Source organism: Carex rostrata, chromosome 7 (assembly GCF_964058835.1).
Source record: "Carex rostrata chromosome 7, lpCarRost1.2, whole genome shotgun sequence".
NCBI classification, from domain to species: Eukaryota; Viridiplantae; Streptophyta; class Magnoliopsida; order Poales; family Cyperaceae; genus Carex; species Carex rostrata.
This window is the reverse complement of record NC_135924.1, coordinates 11,727,915-11,746,917: the sequence shown is the minus strand read 5'-3', so window position 1 is coordinate 11,746,917 and position 19,003 is coordinate 11,727,915. Positions and strand designations below refer to the sequence as shown.

The window sequence follows — 19,003 nt, the reverse complement described above, 5'->3', positions numbered from 1 at the left end:
GTGGTCCACATATTTTTCGGACTACGCTCCAAAAAAATATTTGCATGGAGAAATTTTTATCACAAATGAATATTTTTTTCAAGTTCAAATTTCTAGTGTACCTATCTAAATTTTTTAAATAGCTAATTTTATCATTAAAACACCATAATATTTAATATCTCCATCCAAATTTATCATTCTTTTTTCTATCATCTTTTAACTATTTAACAGTTTATCAATTATTTTAAAAATAAAATTGATCAATTTAAATTTTAAAATAATTTTTAGAGGGCAATTAGAAAAGGATCAGTGCAATTTAGTTTACAGTATAGAGGGCATTCAGAAAAGGATTGGTGCAATTTAGCTTACAGTATAGAGGGCATTCAAAAAAGTTCCCAGTTAGCTCTAATATCACTTGTGAGAGTTAGAGCGCACACACAATGCGAAAGAGGATGACACAGTTTGGACTTTGGAGGCCTAATCCAATTTTCTGACTTTTCTCTTAGTTCAAAAGTAAATTACACAAAGTTTATTTGTTCTACACAAATTACAAAGAGGTCCAAACAAAATACATATATTACAGAACCAACATAATTTGTGAATAAGCCCTTAAATGAGATCATGATCCAACATTACTCTCTTCTACATGGCATATAAATTAAGTAACGACTCGAATCGAACAATAAGTATTGTTGGATCCCGAATCCTTAATTTCTGTTACTCTCTTTTTCTGAGACTGCTCAATACAGTATTCTAAAGTATGATCCTTCCAAATTCCTGCCTCAATGTATTTCTCATAGAAGCTCACGTTGCCGTTTTCTTTCATCGACAGAACTGCAGTGCTTCGAGTTCCATAAATACCCTTCATATAAAACAATATTTTATATTAAATAATATGTAAGGGCAGATTTCTTTTTACTTTAATTTCTTAACTTACTTTGTTGGTTTTGATCTCTACAAAAATGGCGCTTATATTGAGCTCAAAGTCGATATCACAACCAGTGTTAGGCAGCATGCTCTTATCAGCTTTAGTCCTGTTTGTCATGAGCTTCTCAACTAAATCATTTGCAACTATTTCTTTGTCACCATGCTTCAACAGTAATTCCTTAAAACTCGTACGAAGCCATACTGCCTGTATACAAAAGAAAACAAACTGTTGGGCTAGAGAGATGTATAAGTACATGCTTTCCAGTTAAAAGAGCAATAAAGAACGATTATATACCAAGTTGATGGTTTTAGCATAAATCAAGCTTTTCTAAAACAGGTAAGTCAACAACGAGCAATAAAGAACACAAATCTGAAATAAATTGGCATAAACTAAAATAACAATAAAGATTAACATAAGAAAAAAGAACTACCTTTTGCCAAGGGCTATCTAGTGTTGCATTGGTAAGCACATGAAGACCCGGGGGAACAACTTGAATAGCAGTTGGCTGTCCTTTCGGCCGGTTTGACACATAAACCATCTCCCTTTTGCGCAAATCAGCTAATATTAGGTTGAATCCATTGTACTCTCCTGCTTCCTTTGCAACCTCATTTGCATAATCTAGAGGGCTCTTCTTCCCCTACAATTATACAAGCCTTGTAACCGTCAGTAAAAAATTAAGATGCCTGTCAAACTCTGGATCCCTATTATTTTCTCTCTGGTGCGTGCCGTGATCTTTTGCGCGTACATAGATAAAATGATATAGATCATATCTAATGGTTATATTGTGACATTTAAATTTTAAGTTTAATTCTAAAAATGGAGGCATGATAGAGGTACACAAACTCAAGGCATTTGCCCTCATGAAAAAAATATCCACATACATACCTGAAGAAATCGTACAGGCAGGTTGCCTCTGGTGCGTGCCGTGGGGTCCTCCTCGTCTCAAGAACATTAGTCAAGAAAGCCAATTTTCCCTCTTTGGTACAACCGAGCCACGTACCACCACCAACCATGTCTCGGCCTCCGAGTATTTTTGTTGCTCCCTCTCTCCACCAGTCAGCCGGTTTTGTCGGTCTGAAATTTTACATTTTATTTTGTTAACTTTGGACATATATTTTTCAATTTAACCCTGGTATATCATATATTGAACCCTTTAAATCACCCTTTAATTAGGTTCTGTTATGTATTGACTCATTCTTTGCAATTTTGTTTTATTAGATAAAAAGGTGCTGACACTTGTAATCAAAATCATTGCACATTTTGTTTTCTTTGAGGTTTCTAGTTTCTATCTTAAACCTTAATTAACATAACTACCCCATTGTTCCATTGTTTTATCTTCTACCAAATCCAAAATTGACATTAAATTTCATTGAACTACAGCTTATTTTGAAATTCATTGATCAAACTAAGGGAATTGTTTCATCAATTGCATGAAGATACAATGCCAAACACAAGCTAAAATTCACGGTTTCTCATCACTACCACTCATAAAATCAAGTAGAAAACAATTTACAAAAAAAAACAAACTTTAAAAAAAAGAATAATACCTGTCATGGAACTCGTCTCGGTTGAGCAAGAGAAGGAAAGGGTACATTGGATCTGCTCGCCATATCCACGCAGCTATACACATCTTTTCGTTCTCTAAGCTTTCTCTTTTGCTCTCTTGTATATTTTTGGTGCTTATGTTTTAAATTGCGAATATATATAGGGCGGGAAGCAGATCCGGATTTGGATCTTACAGATGCGAAAAGTGTGGCAGTTATTGACAGAAAAGATTAATATGGAGATTAATTTAGATAATCATTAAAAAAAATTATTCTTAACACTTCTGTTTATGTGCGGCAGTTGTGACCTATTATTGATTGATTTATCACTTACAACACTATACATTAAAAATAATTACTCTATATATGTAATAGAAATCTGACGGATTAAGAAGTCCGAATTTTATTGAAGATCCTTATATACTGTTTTGGCTCCGGCACAGTCTATTCTTGTGAGACTAACACAAAAAGTACATATTTCTGATTTATAAAAAAAAAAGATTATTATTTTGGAGGTTCCTACACAACCAGTCCACCACAGGAAACGCTATAGTTGATGAAAGATCTTTTGTGGCACATAATTTAGGTGCAATGGGTCACTGAAATCATCTTGTTGTGTTTAGATATTTAAATTATAAACTAACTTAAATTTTTTTTAATATTTAAATTTTGTTAATTAGTATATGTATCATATAAATTTTATATAACTCAATTATCCAACAATTATTGGTTTTGTATTTGTATATGTATTTGATTTCATATTCATGGATTATCCATTCCGTATCCGTACTTGTTGAAGGTGGATTTGGTTTTAAATTTTGACATCCGTTTTCTATATGTATTCATCTCATTGAAAGGCGAAGACAAATGTGGTGTTAGCATTCTCTGCTCCGAATTCACTACATATTCACCCCTACAAATGATATAGATCTCACGTAGTCACACTAATAAAAAATTAATTAGAAATACTTCTTGATTCAAATAGTCGATCTAAATAGCTCATCATGTTCTCCATATCAAAATGTGCTTGGAGATCAAATTTTATATTTTTTTGAAACAATTTTAGCTATTTTTATAGAATTTTTGAAAATTGTTGTTTTTCAGAAATTTCTGAACCATAGAAAAACAGTGATTTTCAAAAATTCTAAAAAAATAGCAAAAAAAAAAATCAAAAAATGAAAATTTTGGTCTCCAAGTACATTTTGATATGGATATCAAATTGAACGGTTTGAATTAGTTTTTTTTTAAGTAAAAAACAATGAGTTATAGTCCAATGTACAAGAAAACCTATATTGAGTCTCCAAACACATATTAATATGGAGAACAAGATGAACGGTTCGGATCGACTGTTAGGATTTTCAAAACTCGAATATTGAGTCGTAGCACCGTAGCCCTCTATGCAACCCATAGCACCGTAGCCAAATTCAATATAGGATTTGGCTACGGTGCTATGGGTTGCATTAGGGGTGAGTAAATCGCTCATAACTCGTGAGCCGCTCATAACTCGCTCATTAAAAGCTCGTTTAAACTAGCTCATTTATCCGCTCATTTAAACTCGCTCATTTACTTAATGAGCGAGCATGAGCATGACCCAACTCGCTCATAACTCGCTCATTAAGAATTTACCACATATAATCCCTGTCACATTTAATCTTATGTAATTATGTGTAACATCAACCTTGCCTCATTAAGATTGATAGATAGTGAGCATAGTTTCATATTTAATCCTGTGTAATATAGTGAGCACAATGTAACATTTAATCCTGTGTAATATACTAATATTCATAGTTTCATATTCATTTTTTTTTGTAAATCGGCAGAACCAAAACCTCCGCCTAAAGCCCAAAACAAGTAATAGTCATAACAACTCGCTCATTTAAATGAATTATGACAATTTGTTGGATTTTGTTATGATGACTGTTAACAAATTTTGTTATGTGTGGGCACACTATATAATTTTGTTATGAGTCATAAGTCATAACTCGTGAGCCGCTCATAACTTGCTCATTAAAAGCTCGCTCATTTACAACTCACTCATTTATCCGCTCATTTAAACTCGCTCATTTACTTAATGAGCGAGCATGAGCATACCCTAACTCGCTCATGCTCGCTCATTAATCACCCCTAGGTTGCATAGAGGGCTACGGTGCTACGGCTCAATATTCGAGTTTTCAAAATCCTAATGGTCGATCCGAACCATTCATCTTGTTGTCCATATTAGTATGTGTTTGGAGACCAAATTTTACATTTTTTGGAAATTTTTTACTATTTTTTAAGATTTATTGAATATCGCTGTTTTTTATGGTCCAGATTTGTCTGAAAAACAACGATTTTCAATAAATCTAAAAAAATAGTAAATTTTTTTCAAAAAAATGTAAATTTTGGTCTCCAAACACATATTAATATGGAGAACAAGATGAACGGTTCGGATCGACTGTTAGGATTTTGAAAACTTGAATATTGAGTCGTAGCACCGTAGCCCTCTATGCAACTCATAGCACCGTAGCCAAATCCTATATATATATATGAGGAGGGATCAAGTTACAATAATTTTTGAGTTACCACAACCATTTTTTACATTTTAAAAGTCCAAATCGTCGATCCAAATCGTTAAATGTGATATCTACAATAAAATCTGCTTGGAGACCAAATTTTACATTTTTTGAATTTTTTTTTACTATTTATTAAGATGGGTACAAAATTCAATGGTCTGAATTTGATTAGTTTTTGTACCCATCTTAATAAATAGTAAAAAAATTCCAAAAAATATAAAATTTGGTCTCCAAGCACATTTTATTGTAGAGATCACATCTAACAGTTTGGATCGATGACTTGGACTTTTAAAATGTAGAAAATGATTGTGGTAACTTGTTGTAACTTGATCCCTCGTATATATATATATAGAGAGAGAGAGAGATGGGCTACGGTGAGTTGCGAAGTAAAACGCGTTTCTACTTCACGCCGTATTTTTATTTTGAAAGTCCAAACGACCAATCTGAACCGTTAGATGTTTAATCCATATTGAAATGTGCTTGGAGACCAAATTTTACATTTTTTGGAATTTGTTTACTATTTATTAAGCATTTTTTAAAAATGTTGTTTTGCTGTGAACAGTGAAAACAGTAAAATTTTCTGGACCATCAGATCAGCGACTTTCAAAATTGCTTAATAAATAGTAAAAAAATTCCAAAAAATGTAAAATTTGGTCTCCAAGCACATTTCAATATGGAGAACAAGATGAACGGTTCGGATCGACGTTTTGAACTTTAAAATCGCAAAATATAAGCGTGAAGTAAAATAGTCGCTTTACTTCGCAACTCACCGTAGCCTATCTCATATATATATATATATATATATATATATATATATATATATAGGAATATGCTAACATGCTATGCATAACATAGAGCCCCTCCATGCAACGCCTTGGATTTCGACTTTTCAAAATCCTAACGGTCGATCCGAACCGTTCATCTTGTTCTCCATATTAATATGTGTTTGGGGACCAAATTTTACATTTTTTGGAATTTTTTTACTATTTCTTTAGATTTATTGAAAATCGCTGTTTTTTTATGGTCCAGATTTGCTGAAAACAGCGATTTTCAATAAATCTAAAGAAATAGTAAAACAATTCCAAAAAATGTAAAATTTGGTCCCCAAACACATATTAATATGCAGAACAAGATGAACGGTTCGGATCGACCGTTAGGATTTTGAAAAGTCGAAATCCGAAGCGTTGCATGGAGGGGCTCTATGCTATACATAGCATGCTCGAATTCTTATTTTCAGTTTTGGACTCCAAAGTTGCATTTCATAATAATCGTAATTCATGCATACATGTCTCTTATTTTGCTTTTATGTTGCATCCATCATGACGGAATTAGGGGTATTAATGGGGAAGATACAGATCAAAGGAATAACGATATATAACAAACGAATAATGATAAATACTTATATAATAAATAATTTTATTATTGTATAACTAGATCACCAAAACTTATTTATTTTACACATATACATTATATTATTGGATCCTGATAACAATCTCCGCAGTCTCAACCCACAAAAAAACCCCGCACAAACTGCCAAAAAAGTCATGGGGGGACCGCTCAATCATTAATACTCCGCAAAAACTGTTAGTATTTAACTTGAAGCGTCAAAGTATTTATCGTGAATTTGCAAAGTATTAATCCCTATGCAATGATCTCTATTTATGACTGAATAAATCAATCCATTAATTGTCCCCGCACAACTGGGGACCATTAAATAAACAATCCCCTTATAAATACTTGTCAGTTATCCCCGCACAAAATTTCCTTTTTTTTGGATTGTCCCCGCACAACTGGGGACCATTAAATAAACAATTCCCTCACATAATGATAAATACTTTATGTTACATGGATAAATACTTTTCAGGCATAATTGCAACTTTCAATAAAACATCAATGATAAATACTCTCATGCATAATGATAAATACTTTATGTTACATGGATAAATACTTTATGTTACATAGATAAATACTTCTCAGACATAATTGCAATTTTCAGTAAAACATCAATGATAAATACTCTAAGACATAATGATAAATACTTTATGTTACATGGATAAATACTATATATTATAAAGATAAATATTTGTATGTTACATAGATAAATACTTCTCAAACATAATTGCACTTACAGTAAAACTGTTGGGTTTTTGACAGTTCAAACCCATTTAATTAGCTCGGTTTTGACAGTTCAAACCGATTAATTAGCTTTGTGCTTAAGCTGCGGAATGACCGTAAAACAAAAAATTTCTACGGCCAACTTAAGCTCAGGATCTACTCCCATAATTGATTTCTAAAACATTAAATCTATTTAACAAATTAAATAGATTAATATAATATATTTATACCTTGTTTCCAAATTCAAATTGGAAAGCAGACCGAGCGAGAAGAGCGACATTGGGAATGACTCGTCTCGGAGCATCAGACGTATGATGCCTCTATCGGTTGTCCACCAGGACTAATCGGAGAGCGGTTTATTTCTTTTGCCAGAAATACCGTAAACCGCAAAATTATGCAAAAACACTATTCACGGGGAAAAGATGAAAACCCGTAAACACGAATTTTCGATTACTTAGTTTCACAAATAAGCAAAACTGAAATATCGTGAAATTCGGGAAAACACTATTCACCAATCCCGTAAATCTACTAATTAACAACCCGCAAGATTATACGTATAACTTTCTTTTCTCAACCGAAATACTATTTGGGAGAGAAAATACCGATTCGATTCGACACGAAACGATACGAGTGAATTAGTAAGTTTCTCTCTCCATGTACCCCTCTATTTATAGGCTTTTCAGGAGGTTCGCAAAAGACCGAAATACCCCTCAACATATGCCTATTTACAAGGTATGTCATTGAATGGATAAGGATAATGACATGTCATGTGGATAAGATCAATGACGTGTCATGTGGATAAGGATGACATGTGAAAAGACCAAAATGCCCTCGGCCCAAATTCAGATAATATCCATATAATTATTCTGAACAATTATATTTCTTGCGGTCAGTGTTATCAAAACTGGACCGGACATCAAACCGTTAAAGCTTCGGTTTAACGGTTCAGTGGTCGGACCGGTGGTTCAACCGGTTCAATTGTTGGTTTTTTAAAATATATATAATTTATTATCAGAATCATGTTCATATTTAATTGAAGATTGAGACTACAAATTTTATATCTATGAACAAAAAGTATTGAAAAATGCTTAAAATAGTATAAAAAAAATGAAATAAAGTAAAATGGGAAAATTAGACCATAAAGAAAGCAATATTTTGAAGTTGTGAAATTTGCAACCAAAGACCCCTGAAGCTTCTCCTCTTCGTACCAGAAGGCCCCAGTACCTGTCTGGTATCCATCATGGTTCTTCTACTCAATCCCAACAGTTGATTTTACCAGTTGGTATCCCCGCTATGTTCCTTCTTAGTTGCTCTGCCCATGTCATCTTGGCTTTGTGGTATCAGCACACAGTTGAAAGCAGAGTTCTGTTTTAACATTTTCCACACATCGTAGCACTCTCTAACTCCCTCCAGTCAGTACCAGTCGGCAGTTGCAGTTGTAAGGCTAGGTCTGCCAGTTCTTTGCTGTCATTGCAGAAATTGTATTTCTTTATACTCCTTGTTGCCGCATATTTGATAGCTTCTCTGAGGGCAGTGGCCTCTATTTGTAAAGTGTAGCACACCTTTGCATGAGACGACTTGGATGCAATCAATTCCTTACAAGTATAAGCTGGTTAATAAACCATACACATTTAAACCTAACTTTTAAAGAACATATAAGCTGGCAAACTGCTCATCATTCTTACAGAACAATTAAGGGGTTTTGGTGCCTCATAGTTACAAATTTGATATTTAACTGTAATACATTTCTAAGTTGAAAAGCAAGTAATAGGAATATAAAAATATCTTACCAGCTTGAAGGTTAATAAGCATGTTCTATGATGAATAAATTATTTTATTCATTATTTAGAATTTGGTCTTTGATGATGCCAGAAAGTTGATTTGGTGCATTTGTTGTAGGTTAGATAGTCTAAATTAAAATATATGTTTTCTCCTCTTTACCAATACTTACCTTTCTTCTAAAGAATAAACCATAAGTTTGGTGACGCCTACTGCCTTACTGGCATGTCATCAGAAATGGTTAAGTCATGCTTACTGTCAATTTCCAGTAAAAAATTGTACTCGCGAGTACTTGATTGGGAGAGAAACATGTATAGACTTATTACTTGACACTTAGACACAACTCCATCACTCTCATCTAAATCTTATTTAGGTTTGAGCATTTGATCGAACACCTTTAATGCATCCATCTATTCAATGCAATAAACTCAAAAATTATTTCTTTTCGAGTGCTATTCTACAAATTCGAATTTAACGATTGAAGGAGATTACTTACAGTATTTGATGCTAGTTCTTTGATGATTTTTTTTTTCACATATAGCCTTCAGACTGAGATTGAGTCTATGTGCAGTACACAACAATAAATATAAGAAGATTGAAGAAGAAGACCAAATCGAAGGAGAAAGGAGAGCCAATTTCTGATACGCAAATCAGATCGCAGCGAGAGCAAGTCAGCAAGATAAAAGAAATCTGATTGAACCGCGGTTTTACATGGTTTTCTCCAGCGAATTTTCAATACGAACCGGCCGATAAAATCGATTTTAAGCGATACAATAGCTGAAGCGATAGTATTAAAGAACTGAACCGGACAGGTGACCGATTTCGGTTTTTTCCGGTCCAACCAACTGGTCCGGTCTGGTTCTGATAACATTGCTTGCGGTTGTTGTTTCGATAACTTTTATACAACGTAACGTGTACGTTTATAAATTAACCAGTGTTTTTTGTTTGTCATCTTATATGACATTTATAATTTAATTATAACACGTATAATTAATTATAACCATCTTATTATTAATCATAATCAATTTATAATTAATCAACAAGATTCTCCGAGTAGCTCCTATATGGTGTGACCCAATAGGATCTGTGTTATGTTGGTAAATAGAATTAAAACTGTTTTAACTTCTATAATTATGAGAGGCATCTGGCAAAACGCATCATGACCATCTAATTACACAGATGATGCTGTACAGTACAATATCACAATCCAGTAAATAATTTACTCATGTTAATTCTTTTGTCTCATAGCTATCAGATTAGTTTCAAGGTAGGTGTGTGTCATCCTTGTAAACTTAATCTTTTCTTGATCTTGAGCAGATTATCAAATATGATTACTCTTGTAATCATACCGCGCGCTGATAATCTTACTCTATCAAGGGGCCCAGTGACACTATAAGTCGTATAATAAATACGAGGAACAATAGTACTTTTGGTAGACCATCACTTCCTCAGCATAAGTTATGTATACCGAAGAGCTACCGTTATAGCTACTTTTTACAGATAGCGTTAGGTAACAGTCACAGATACATCTCTTATGTAGGAAAGATGAATACCTCATACTTTAGAACTTAACACTGAATGAAAGCATTAATGACACGAACACAATTCCGTATAATGTTTCATTCGGGGTCTGTCAGATATCATGTTCCTGGAACATATATCTATGTGATTAAAATGACAACTCATTGTCTATGGTCTGTAAAACTTGACCATCATTTAATCCACATACTAACCTTGTCGTGGTAATTAGTGTTCCTGCTAATTATCTCGGTCAGTGACTTTTAGAGTATATATAATCTATATTATGAAGTTTTACAATTTCAGTCATGAACTCGAAATGATTCATAAATGCAATAATACTCAAGGCAACAAAATGATATTAATCATCAAATTCATGAACAAAGCTTTGTGATAAAATTATCGTATTATTGACTTCTAGATTATTACAAACTAACAAAAATATCAATGATAAATACTCTTAGACATAATGATAAATACTTTATGTTACATGGATAAATATTTTATGCTACATAGATAAATACTTCTCAAACATAATTGCAACTTACAGTAAAACATCAATGATAAATACTCTCAGACATAATGATAAATATTTTATGTTACATGGATAAATACTTCTCAGAAATAACAAATAAATATTTATTAACGGAGATTGTTATTAGATAACAGTATAATTAATGCGGGGATTATTTTTAAAGAAATAATTAATGCGGGAATTGTTATTAGAGGAAAGCATAATTAATGCGGGAATTGGTATTAAATGACAGTCTAATTTAATGCGGGGATAAATGAAAATTTTTAGCGAAATAAGTGAGGAAATATATGGCAGTTAAGGAAGAGAGAGAGTGCGGAGAAAATGCGGAGATGGACGTGAGGGGAGCAATATAATTATTCTATATTATTACTATAAAAAAATATCTGCTCATGAGAAAAATATCTTACTCTAGTCCATTTTATCGAATATAGTACGAATCAATAAACGGATGACGGATTCTAGACGGAATATTTAATGAAAATAACACTAGGTTGAAACATTCAATGCCAAGTCGTTGGGAATTAATCTGCTATAACCTCCACGTATACTGTTAAAGTCTTCCATTTTTGACTAATTTGCACCCCAGTTCTTATCATAGTTTCATTATTTTCAAAATCTAGCTAATTTGGTAGTTTGCGGGACAGGTGTACCCTATAGTATTCAATTTTACACATGTATTGATCCAATTTTGACTTCGATGATACCTCAATAACTTTTAATGTGTTGCTACTTGCTAGCTAGGTAATCTTCTCTCATGAATCATGACCAAGATGACTGCCCTTATCCGTACAGATTTGCAAAATAAACAAGATAACATAAATATATAAGAAAACAGGTGTCAAAATTATTAGAATAATATAACAAAGAATAAGGAACACAATCACTCTTATGAAACTTCCTTTTCTCTCTTTGTTTTCATTAATTCAGAATAGAATTACATAGTATTTTCATATATGTTTTTCTGGTCAGCACCCCCTCATGTATAATCTAATTGCTAATTTATTCTATTTAAATTGAATGTTTGCTAATATATACATATTTTTTTAATAACATATTTCCTTCTCCACATTATTTTCTTAACATAAGATTGTCTAAATATTACATTGAAGGTAAACAAATATTCCGCAATCTTATGCCTTGTTTGTCAATCATCTTCTAATATTCTGTGATCGTGTCATGGTGTATATTCTAACAACAGGTAATACTTCATTTATTTTTTTTATTTTTTTTAAAGGCTTAATAGTAGCTACCAACTGATAACCATTTTCATTTCAGGACTCAAAATATTTACATTATTTCTTTACTATGGCGCCCATCCGCACTCATCATAATTTTTATTCCATTCCAATATTTTCCATGCAACTAAATATTAACTAAAATCAGCTTGAAAATGATTTATAATTGAAAGCTGCAATTAATTAGCACAGTTAGATATCACATTATATTCTTATATGTTCGAACCCAATTAAATATCCCTTAATATATGCATATCGTTTTACAAATTTTAAACCTTATATTATTATTTTTGAAGGTCAGTTGGCCAGGAGGGAGCTGACAATATATATTAAGATTAAAAAAAAAAGTATATGCTTTTTTTTTTTATCATGAACCTAAAAAAAGTGAAATGTTAGAACTTAGTACACAAAACTACCATGTGGATCATCAATGACTTCAGTTTTAGTTTCGCTAAATCGTTCTATCATGAACCTAAATATCAATTAGGCATCCAAAATCATCAATGACTTATGTCCAAGTCAGAACTCAGAACCACTCTGACTTGTAATTTCTGATATTCTAACTTATAATTCTAATTACCAATCATAATTCAAAAAATTTATTTTGATTTTAACACTAAATTTAATCCGAATTACAAATTAAGCATCGAGAGGGAAAAAAATTTCAGAAAGGGACAAAATCAATCGGAACAGATAAATCACTACTAAAACTTAAAGTCAAGGGTGGGGGGGAGGGGGGCGGCTGCCCCCTCGTGGCTCCACATGGGTCCGTCCTTGGTTTCATGTCATTCACACTATGTCTGGAGGTAAGTGTCATCCCCTATAGCTGTTGCTGGTCCTATGTTGGATATCTACATTCCATTTTCTTTGTAGAGTAAATAAGATGAAAAGAAATTAAAATATATATTGATGCCATTTTTGTATGTTTATCTCTTAATTATGGTTTTTGAGGATATCTATGGGTTATCAGGCTTTTTGTCAGGTAAGCTATGTGTTTAATTTTATATTTATGTGATTTTTGTACCATTGGGATCCCTTTAATGGTCTCATGTGTTTTTTAACTTTTTATCTTTCCTTTGATTTATGATTTTATACTTGATTAATGACCCATTAAATGTTTGGTAAACAATGATAATTTTCTTTAGAAGTATGGGTAATATCTAATATATCAGTTATCAGTTGCTTGATTAATAGAACCAGTAAATGTTCCAAAATATATGTCAGTTATCAGCATCGCGCGGCATTCTGCTGGTACTTTACAAATCCTGTCATAGATTAATTACCAAAATATACAATACGGCTATCATCTTATAAGATTTGATGGTGGGGTCTGAAAATCTGATAATTACATGTAAAGTAGCTCTGTAATAACACTGGTACTCTCTGCTACATGACATATAATGTAACAATTCTAATCAAACAACGAGTGTTGTTGGATTGTGTATCCTTATTTACTGGTACTGTCTTCTACTGAGACTCCTCGATACGGTACTCCAAAGTATGATCCTTCCAAATTCCGGCCTCAATGTACTTCTCATAGAAGCTCACATTGCCATTTTCTTTCATCGACAGAACTGCGGTGCTTCGAGTTCCATAAATACCCTTCATATAGAACAATATTTTATATTTTAGATAATATGTCAAGGACAAATTTCTTTTTGCTTATTGTACTTCATTTTATTGCAATGAAAACAACTACTGTTGCTTCTCTTAACTTACTTTGTTGGTTTTGATCTCGACAAAAATGGCGCTTAAATTGAGCTCATAGTCGATATCACAACCAGTGTTAGGCAGCATGCTCTTATCAGCTTTAGTCCTGTCTGTCATGAGCTTCTCAACTAAATCCTTTGCAACTATTTCTTTGTCACCATGCTTCAACAGTAATTCCTTAAAACTCGTACGAAGACATGCTGCCTGTATACAAGAGAAAACAAACTGTTGGGTTAGAGAGATGTACAAGTACATGTTTTCCAGATAAAATAAAACAATTTCAAAAAACCAAAATCGTACACCGCAGTTACGAAGTTGATGTTTTAGCATCAATCAAGCTTTTCGAACTTTTTGAATACAGGTTAGTCAGCAAAGAATAGAAATAAATTGGAGCCAAGTAAAATTGTAATTAAACATAAGAAAAAAGAACTACCTTTTGCCAGGGGCTATCTATTGTTGCATTGGTAAGCACATGAAGACCCGGAGGAACAACTTGAATAGCAGTTGGCCGTCCTTTCGGCCGGTTTGACACATAAACCATCTCCCTTTTGCACAAATCAGCTAATATTAGGTTGAATCCATTGTACTCTCCTGCTTCCTTTGCAACCTCATTTGCATAATCTAGTGGGCTCTTCTTCCCCTACCAGTAAAAAATTAAGATGCCTGTCAAAGTCTGGATCCCTTCAAGTCACAGAAATTCAATATTTGCCCTTCAAAAGGGCAAAAATGTCACAGAAGCCCTTAATTTTATTGTCTAGACTAATAAGATGATGGAAATGAGAAATTTGCTCTTCAAAATGGCAAAAATGTCACATAAGCCCCAAAATTATTGTCAATTGTAATCAGATAATTATACTAACAATTATTAAAAAAAAAACCATAAATTTAATTGCTATGTCAATATAAAACGCTATTGATATCATGGAAATCAGAAAATGAGAGTCTAGTAGTCCAATTTTGCCAGATTTATCACTATTCTAGAGCAGGAAATCATATACCAATATACTCTTGTCCAGGGGATTATTAAAAAAATTCTTCATAATTTGAGGCCTTGATTTGGAAGTTCAGAAATGTTGAGGTTTTAGATGACATAATTTTCACTTTTGGCTTAACATTTCATTTTCATATATTCTCATTGCCAATTGTGGCATGGCATCATGCATTTTGCTCCCTTTATAATCTTAAATCAATGTGATATTTAATCAGGGTGTCTGCCTCTGTTATATTACCTGAAGAAATCGTACAGGTAGGTCGCCTCTAGTGCGTGCCGTGGGGTCCCCGTTGGGCTCAAGAACATTAGTCAAGAAGGCCAATTTCCCGTCTTTGGTACAACCGAGCCACGTACCACCACCGACCACATCTCGGCCTCCAAGTATTTTTATTGCTCCCTCTCCCCACCAGTCGGCCGGTTTTGTTGGTCTGAAATTTTACATTTTATTTTGCTAACAAGGGAATTTTTTTTTTTTTTTCAATTTAACACTGATATATTAGATAAAAAGTACTGGCACATGTAAACAGTAAACTTTATCATTGTTCTGGTTCCACTGGAAATCAGAGCACATTTTTTTATCTTTGAGGTTTCTAGTTTCTATCTTAAACCTTAATTAACATAATTGACAAGAAGTTTCATTGAATTACAGCTTTATTTTGGAATTCATCGATCAAACGAAGAGCTCTGCTTCACCATTTGCATGAAGATACAATTGCAAACACCAGATAATATTCATGGTTTCTCATCAAAATCAATATTTAAAATAATAATAATAATAATAATAATAATAATAATAATAATAATAATAATAATAATAATAATACCTGTCATGGAACTCATCTCGGTTGACCAAGAGAAGGAAAGGGTACACTGGATCTGCTTGCCATATCCACGCAGCTATACACATCTTTTCGTTCTCTAAGCTTTCTCTTTTGCTCTCTTGTATATTTTTGGTGCTTATCTTTTAAATTGTGAATACATATAGAGCGGCAAGCAGGTTCCAGTTGGGATCTTCTGTGACAGATTGCGAACTGCGAGAAGGTGTGGCAGTTATTGACAGAAAAAAGATAATGACCAGAGTCAAAAAATTCGCGAATTAAACCCGAATTATACCCGAATAATTCTTTTTTTTTGTGGTGCTGAACCGAACGCCAAATTATTCGGTTGACCAAACTTTGACATAATTAAACCCGAATAATTCGCGAATTTTATGAAATTTTTCTGAATTTTACAAATTATTCACGAATTTTTTTCCAAATTTTTCTCATAATTTTTTCTCTTGCAAGACTGAGATCTCTGATCTGAATATAGTTTCCAACATAGTGACAAATGAATTATTTGGGTTCGGTTCGGCGAGATCAAAAATTCGTGATTCGGGTATAATTCGGGTATAATTCGGGAATGATTCGGAATTATCCGGACCAGAAATCTCAGTCCTGCAAGGGAGCAAAAAAATAATTGTTCTCAGAAAAATTCAGGAAAAATTCGTGAATAATTCGTAAAATTCGGGAATTATTCAAGTTTAATTCGGTCAAAGTTCAGTCAACCGAATAATTCGGTGTTCAGTTCGGTATCACTCCAAAAAAGAATTAAACGGGTATAATTCGGGTACCTTGTCACTATGGTTTCCAATATGACTTATTACTTTCATCATAAGTTTGGTACACGGATTGGAGATTGTGTAACCGTCACAGTAAATCCGGTTCTTATTCGCGCACAATAGGAATTCGTATCCTCTGAGATATCTCAAACTTTGCGTGACTTTATAGAAAATCCCAACCGTTTAAATACGCTCCGCACGAATCTCAAAGCACATACAATACCTACATCACCCCCGAATAGGCATCGGACACGTCGGTCACGCAAAAGTTGAGATATCTCAGAGGATACGCAATCGCACAATAGAGGCGGTTAGCTTCGCCTCGTGCTTGGTATTAATTAGCGGGAAAATATATATCTATGAAGCACTTTTTGAGGTTTGCTAATAATTTCATGATAAATTTGTATGAAATTGTTGTTAACCAACCATTTGTCTTAAATGCTTACCAAAATAGATGACCATTTTTTTTTTATTCTCAACACTTCTTTTTTATGTGTGGTGCGTGGTTTGTGACTTTGTTCATTGATTTATCATGTGCAACACTATTAAAGGAAGGTCATTATTCTATAATAGAAATCTGGCAAGATTAAGTTATACCTATTACTCTAATACTACGTTAGCATTAATTGAGGTTAATTTTCTAGAGTAGATAGTAATTTAACTTTTTATATTCTTTATAGTTATCTCCTTAATTTGTTTTTCTTAATATATTATATGTATCTTTCAATTCACCACTAAGGGTCGTCGAGAAGCAGGGAACTGATCAGAGGTAAGTTTAGGCATGACCGGATCTGAATGTAACTGGTTACTTGTTTAGAACCGTAAAATTTGGAGGTGAGCGAAGGGATCGAAGAGAAGAAGAACAAAAGTAAGTTATGCTGAAAAATTAAATGCAAAACTAACAATTTTGTAATTTCTAAATCAGAGTGTAAAGGAGGTGAAGTCATTGCCTTTCTCACGTTCCTTTTCATTTTTTTTTTTTGTCTTTAATGAGGCGATTCTGAAGCACATTCTAAACAACCTTCAATTATTGTTCTACAAACTTTTAAAAAGAATTTAATAAATAAGTTAGACGTTTTATTTTGTATTAATGTAAAACTGAAGTGTGTATTTTAAGAAATTTGAAAAAAAAAAAAAGATTAAGATTCTCAACAACAATTGTCAAAATGTATTTTGTCTTGATTAAAATTACGTAACAATTCTATCAACAATTACAATTAAGTGTGCATCAACACAATAAAAAATTAGAAATGAATGAAAAATTCATATACGTATATATACAAGTTAGAGATAAGCAGGAGCGGAACTAGTAAATTTTAATAAAAATTACTGAAAATTAAAATATACAATTGTAGTGGGTGAGATTTGAATTGAAAACATCTCAACTACAAAATAGAGCTTTAACCAGTAGACTACAACTAAACATTTATCATTTATTGAGAATGGCTAGACTATATAAAGAGTTTAAAAAAAATAAGTTTAATTAAATTTCTATACGTATAATTAAAATTTTAAAATTATAAAAGTGGCTTACCTATCTTTGATTAAGCCTTAAATATGCCCTGAAGATAAGTACCTAAATTGTATGCTTATGCACTCAGCCGTACACATAATCTCTCTTCTTTTCTTATTATAAGAAATTAATTCCACTAACTACATTGATTATTTCCTCTTATAAAATTCTTTGGTTCCCTTGTAAGCTTCTCATGCTTATCTTTTTGTGATGTTTATCTTCTGAATAAGGAAATAGATAGAGGGTGCCAAACAGGCCATAGTTGGGATCCTCTGTGGCGAGGACCCGGATCCAATGTAACTCAGAATCTGAGTTTAGATATGGACCGTTCGATAAGAATCCAAAGAAGATCAGACGGTTCCGATCGAACGGTAAAAGTTGTAGCTGATGTTGAATTTTTTTTATTTTGAGCCAACAATATTTTGCATGAGATATATATTGCCTTCTGTCAGAAGTTTGACACATGGATGGTTCCTTGTGCAACTGCCACAGTAATTTTGGATTCTAATCCCTGCAAAACAGATTTTCTTTGAAGGAAAAACAAAGAACAGAGTCAACAGACGGCTACACTAATTCATATTATTTTAATGCATTTCAAAGATATCTATAGTTCTATTCCCATAGCATTAAGTATTAACCGTTGTTTTCCATGATATTAATTATTAATTAGCTAGTACTTAATTTTCAACCTTTCGGTATTATTTTTTTATATTAAAATTGATAAAACCAGAAATAGATTCAACTGGTGCAAAACAATTAAAGAAAACAGATTTTGAACACCTATGTAATATTCTATGAGTAATCTACACACATAAAATAAAAATAAATTTAAATGTAGAAAAGAGATTAATTTACGAAAAAAATTATAATAAAAATAAAAATACATCAAACTTCATGAAGAGAAAATTATACATTCTACTTATGAGCCTTATCATTTAAAAAAGATTGAAAAATCAAATTAAAAAAAATGAAGAAATTGAAACGCATCATGAGCTAGAACAATA

At 32.6% G+C, this 19,003-nt stretch overlaps 2 protein-coding genes and 1 pseudogene across 3 annotated transcripts in view; all 3 read right to left on the bottom strand.

The window, feature by feature from the left end:
• Positions 1–19,003, bottom strand: part of LOC144556412 (catalase isozyme B) — a 72,692-nt gene that overhangs the window by 980 nt on the left and 52,709 nt on the right. The window lies entirely within an intron of this gene.
• Positions 623–2,541, bottom strand: LOC144556415 (uncharacterized; annotated as a pseudogene). The gene is made up of 5 exons (XR_013512383.1): positions 2,455–2,541; positions 1,793–1,981; positions 1,338–1,544; positions 917–1,111; positions 623–841 (listed from the first exon to the last, which is right to left on the bottom strand). The product of XR_013512383.1 is annotated as an uncharacterized LOC144556415 (transcript).
• Positions 13,537–15,860, bottom strand: LOC144556417 (uncharacterized). Its single transcript, XM_078304766.1, has 5 exons — positions 15,711–15,860; positions 15,125–15,314; positions 14,329–14,535; positions 13,905–14,099; positions 13,537–13,787 (listed from the first exon to the last, which is right to left on the bottom strand). The coding sequence occupies exons 1-5, from the start codon at positions 15,791–15,793 to the stop codon at positions 13,653–13,655; spliced, it is 810 nt and encodes a 269-aa protein (XP_078160892.1). The 5' UTR covers positions 15,794–15,860; the 3' UTR covers positions 13,537–13,652.

Excerpts from the sequence above, each read along its gene's own strand:
- LOC144556417 (XM_078304766.1), bottom strand. The coding sequence starts at position 15,793 with ATGTGTATAGCTGCGTGGATATGGCAAGCAGATCCAGTGTACCCTTTC. Across the intron at positions 15,315-15,710 it reads CGAGATGAGTTCCATGACAG|ACCAACAAAACCGGCCGACT; the intron begins GTATTATTATTA and ends GTAAAATTTCAG. Across the intron at positions 14,100-14,328 it reads TAGATAGCCCCTGGCAAAAG|GCAGCATGTCTTCGTACGAG; the intron begins GTAGTTCTTTTT and ends TCTTGTATACAG.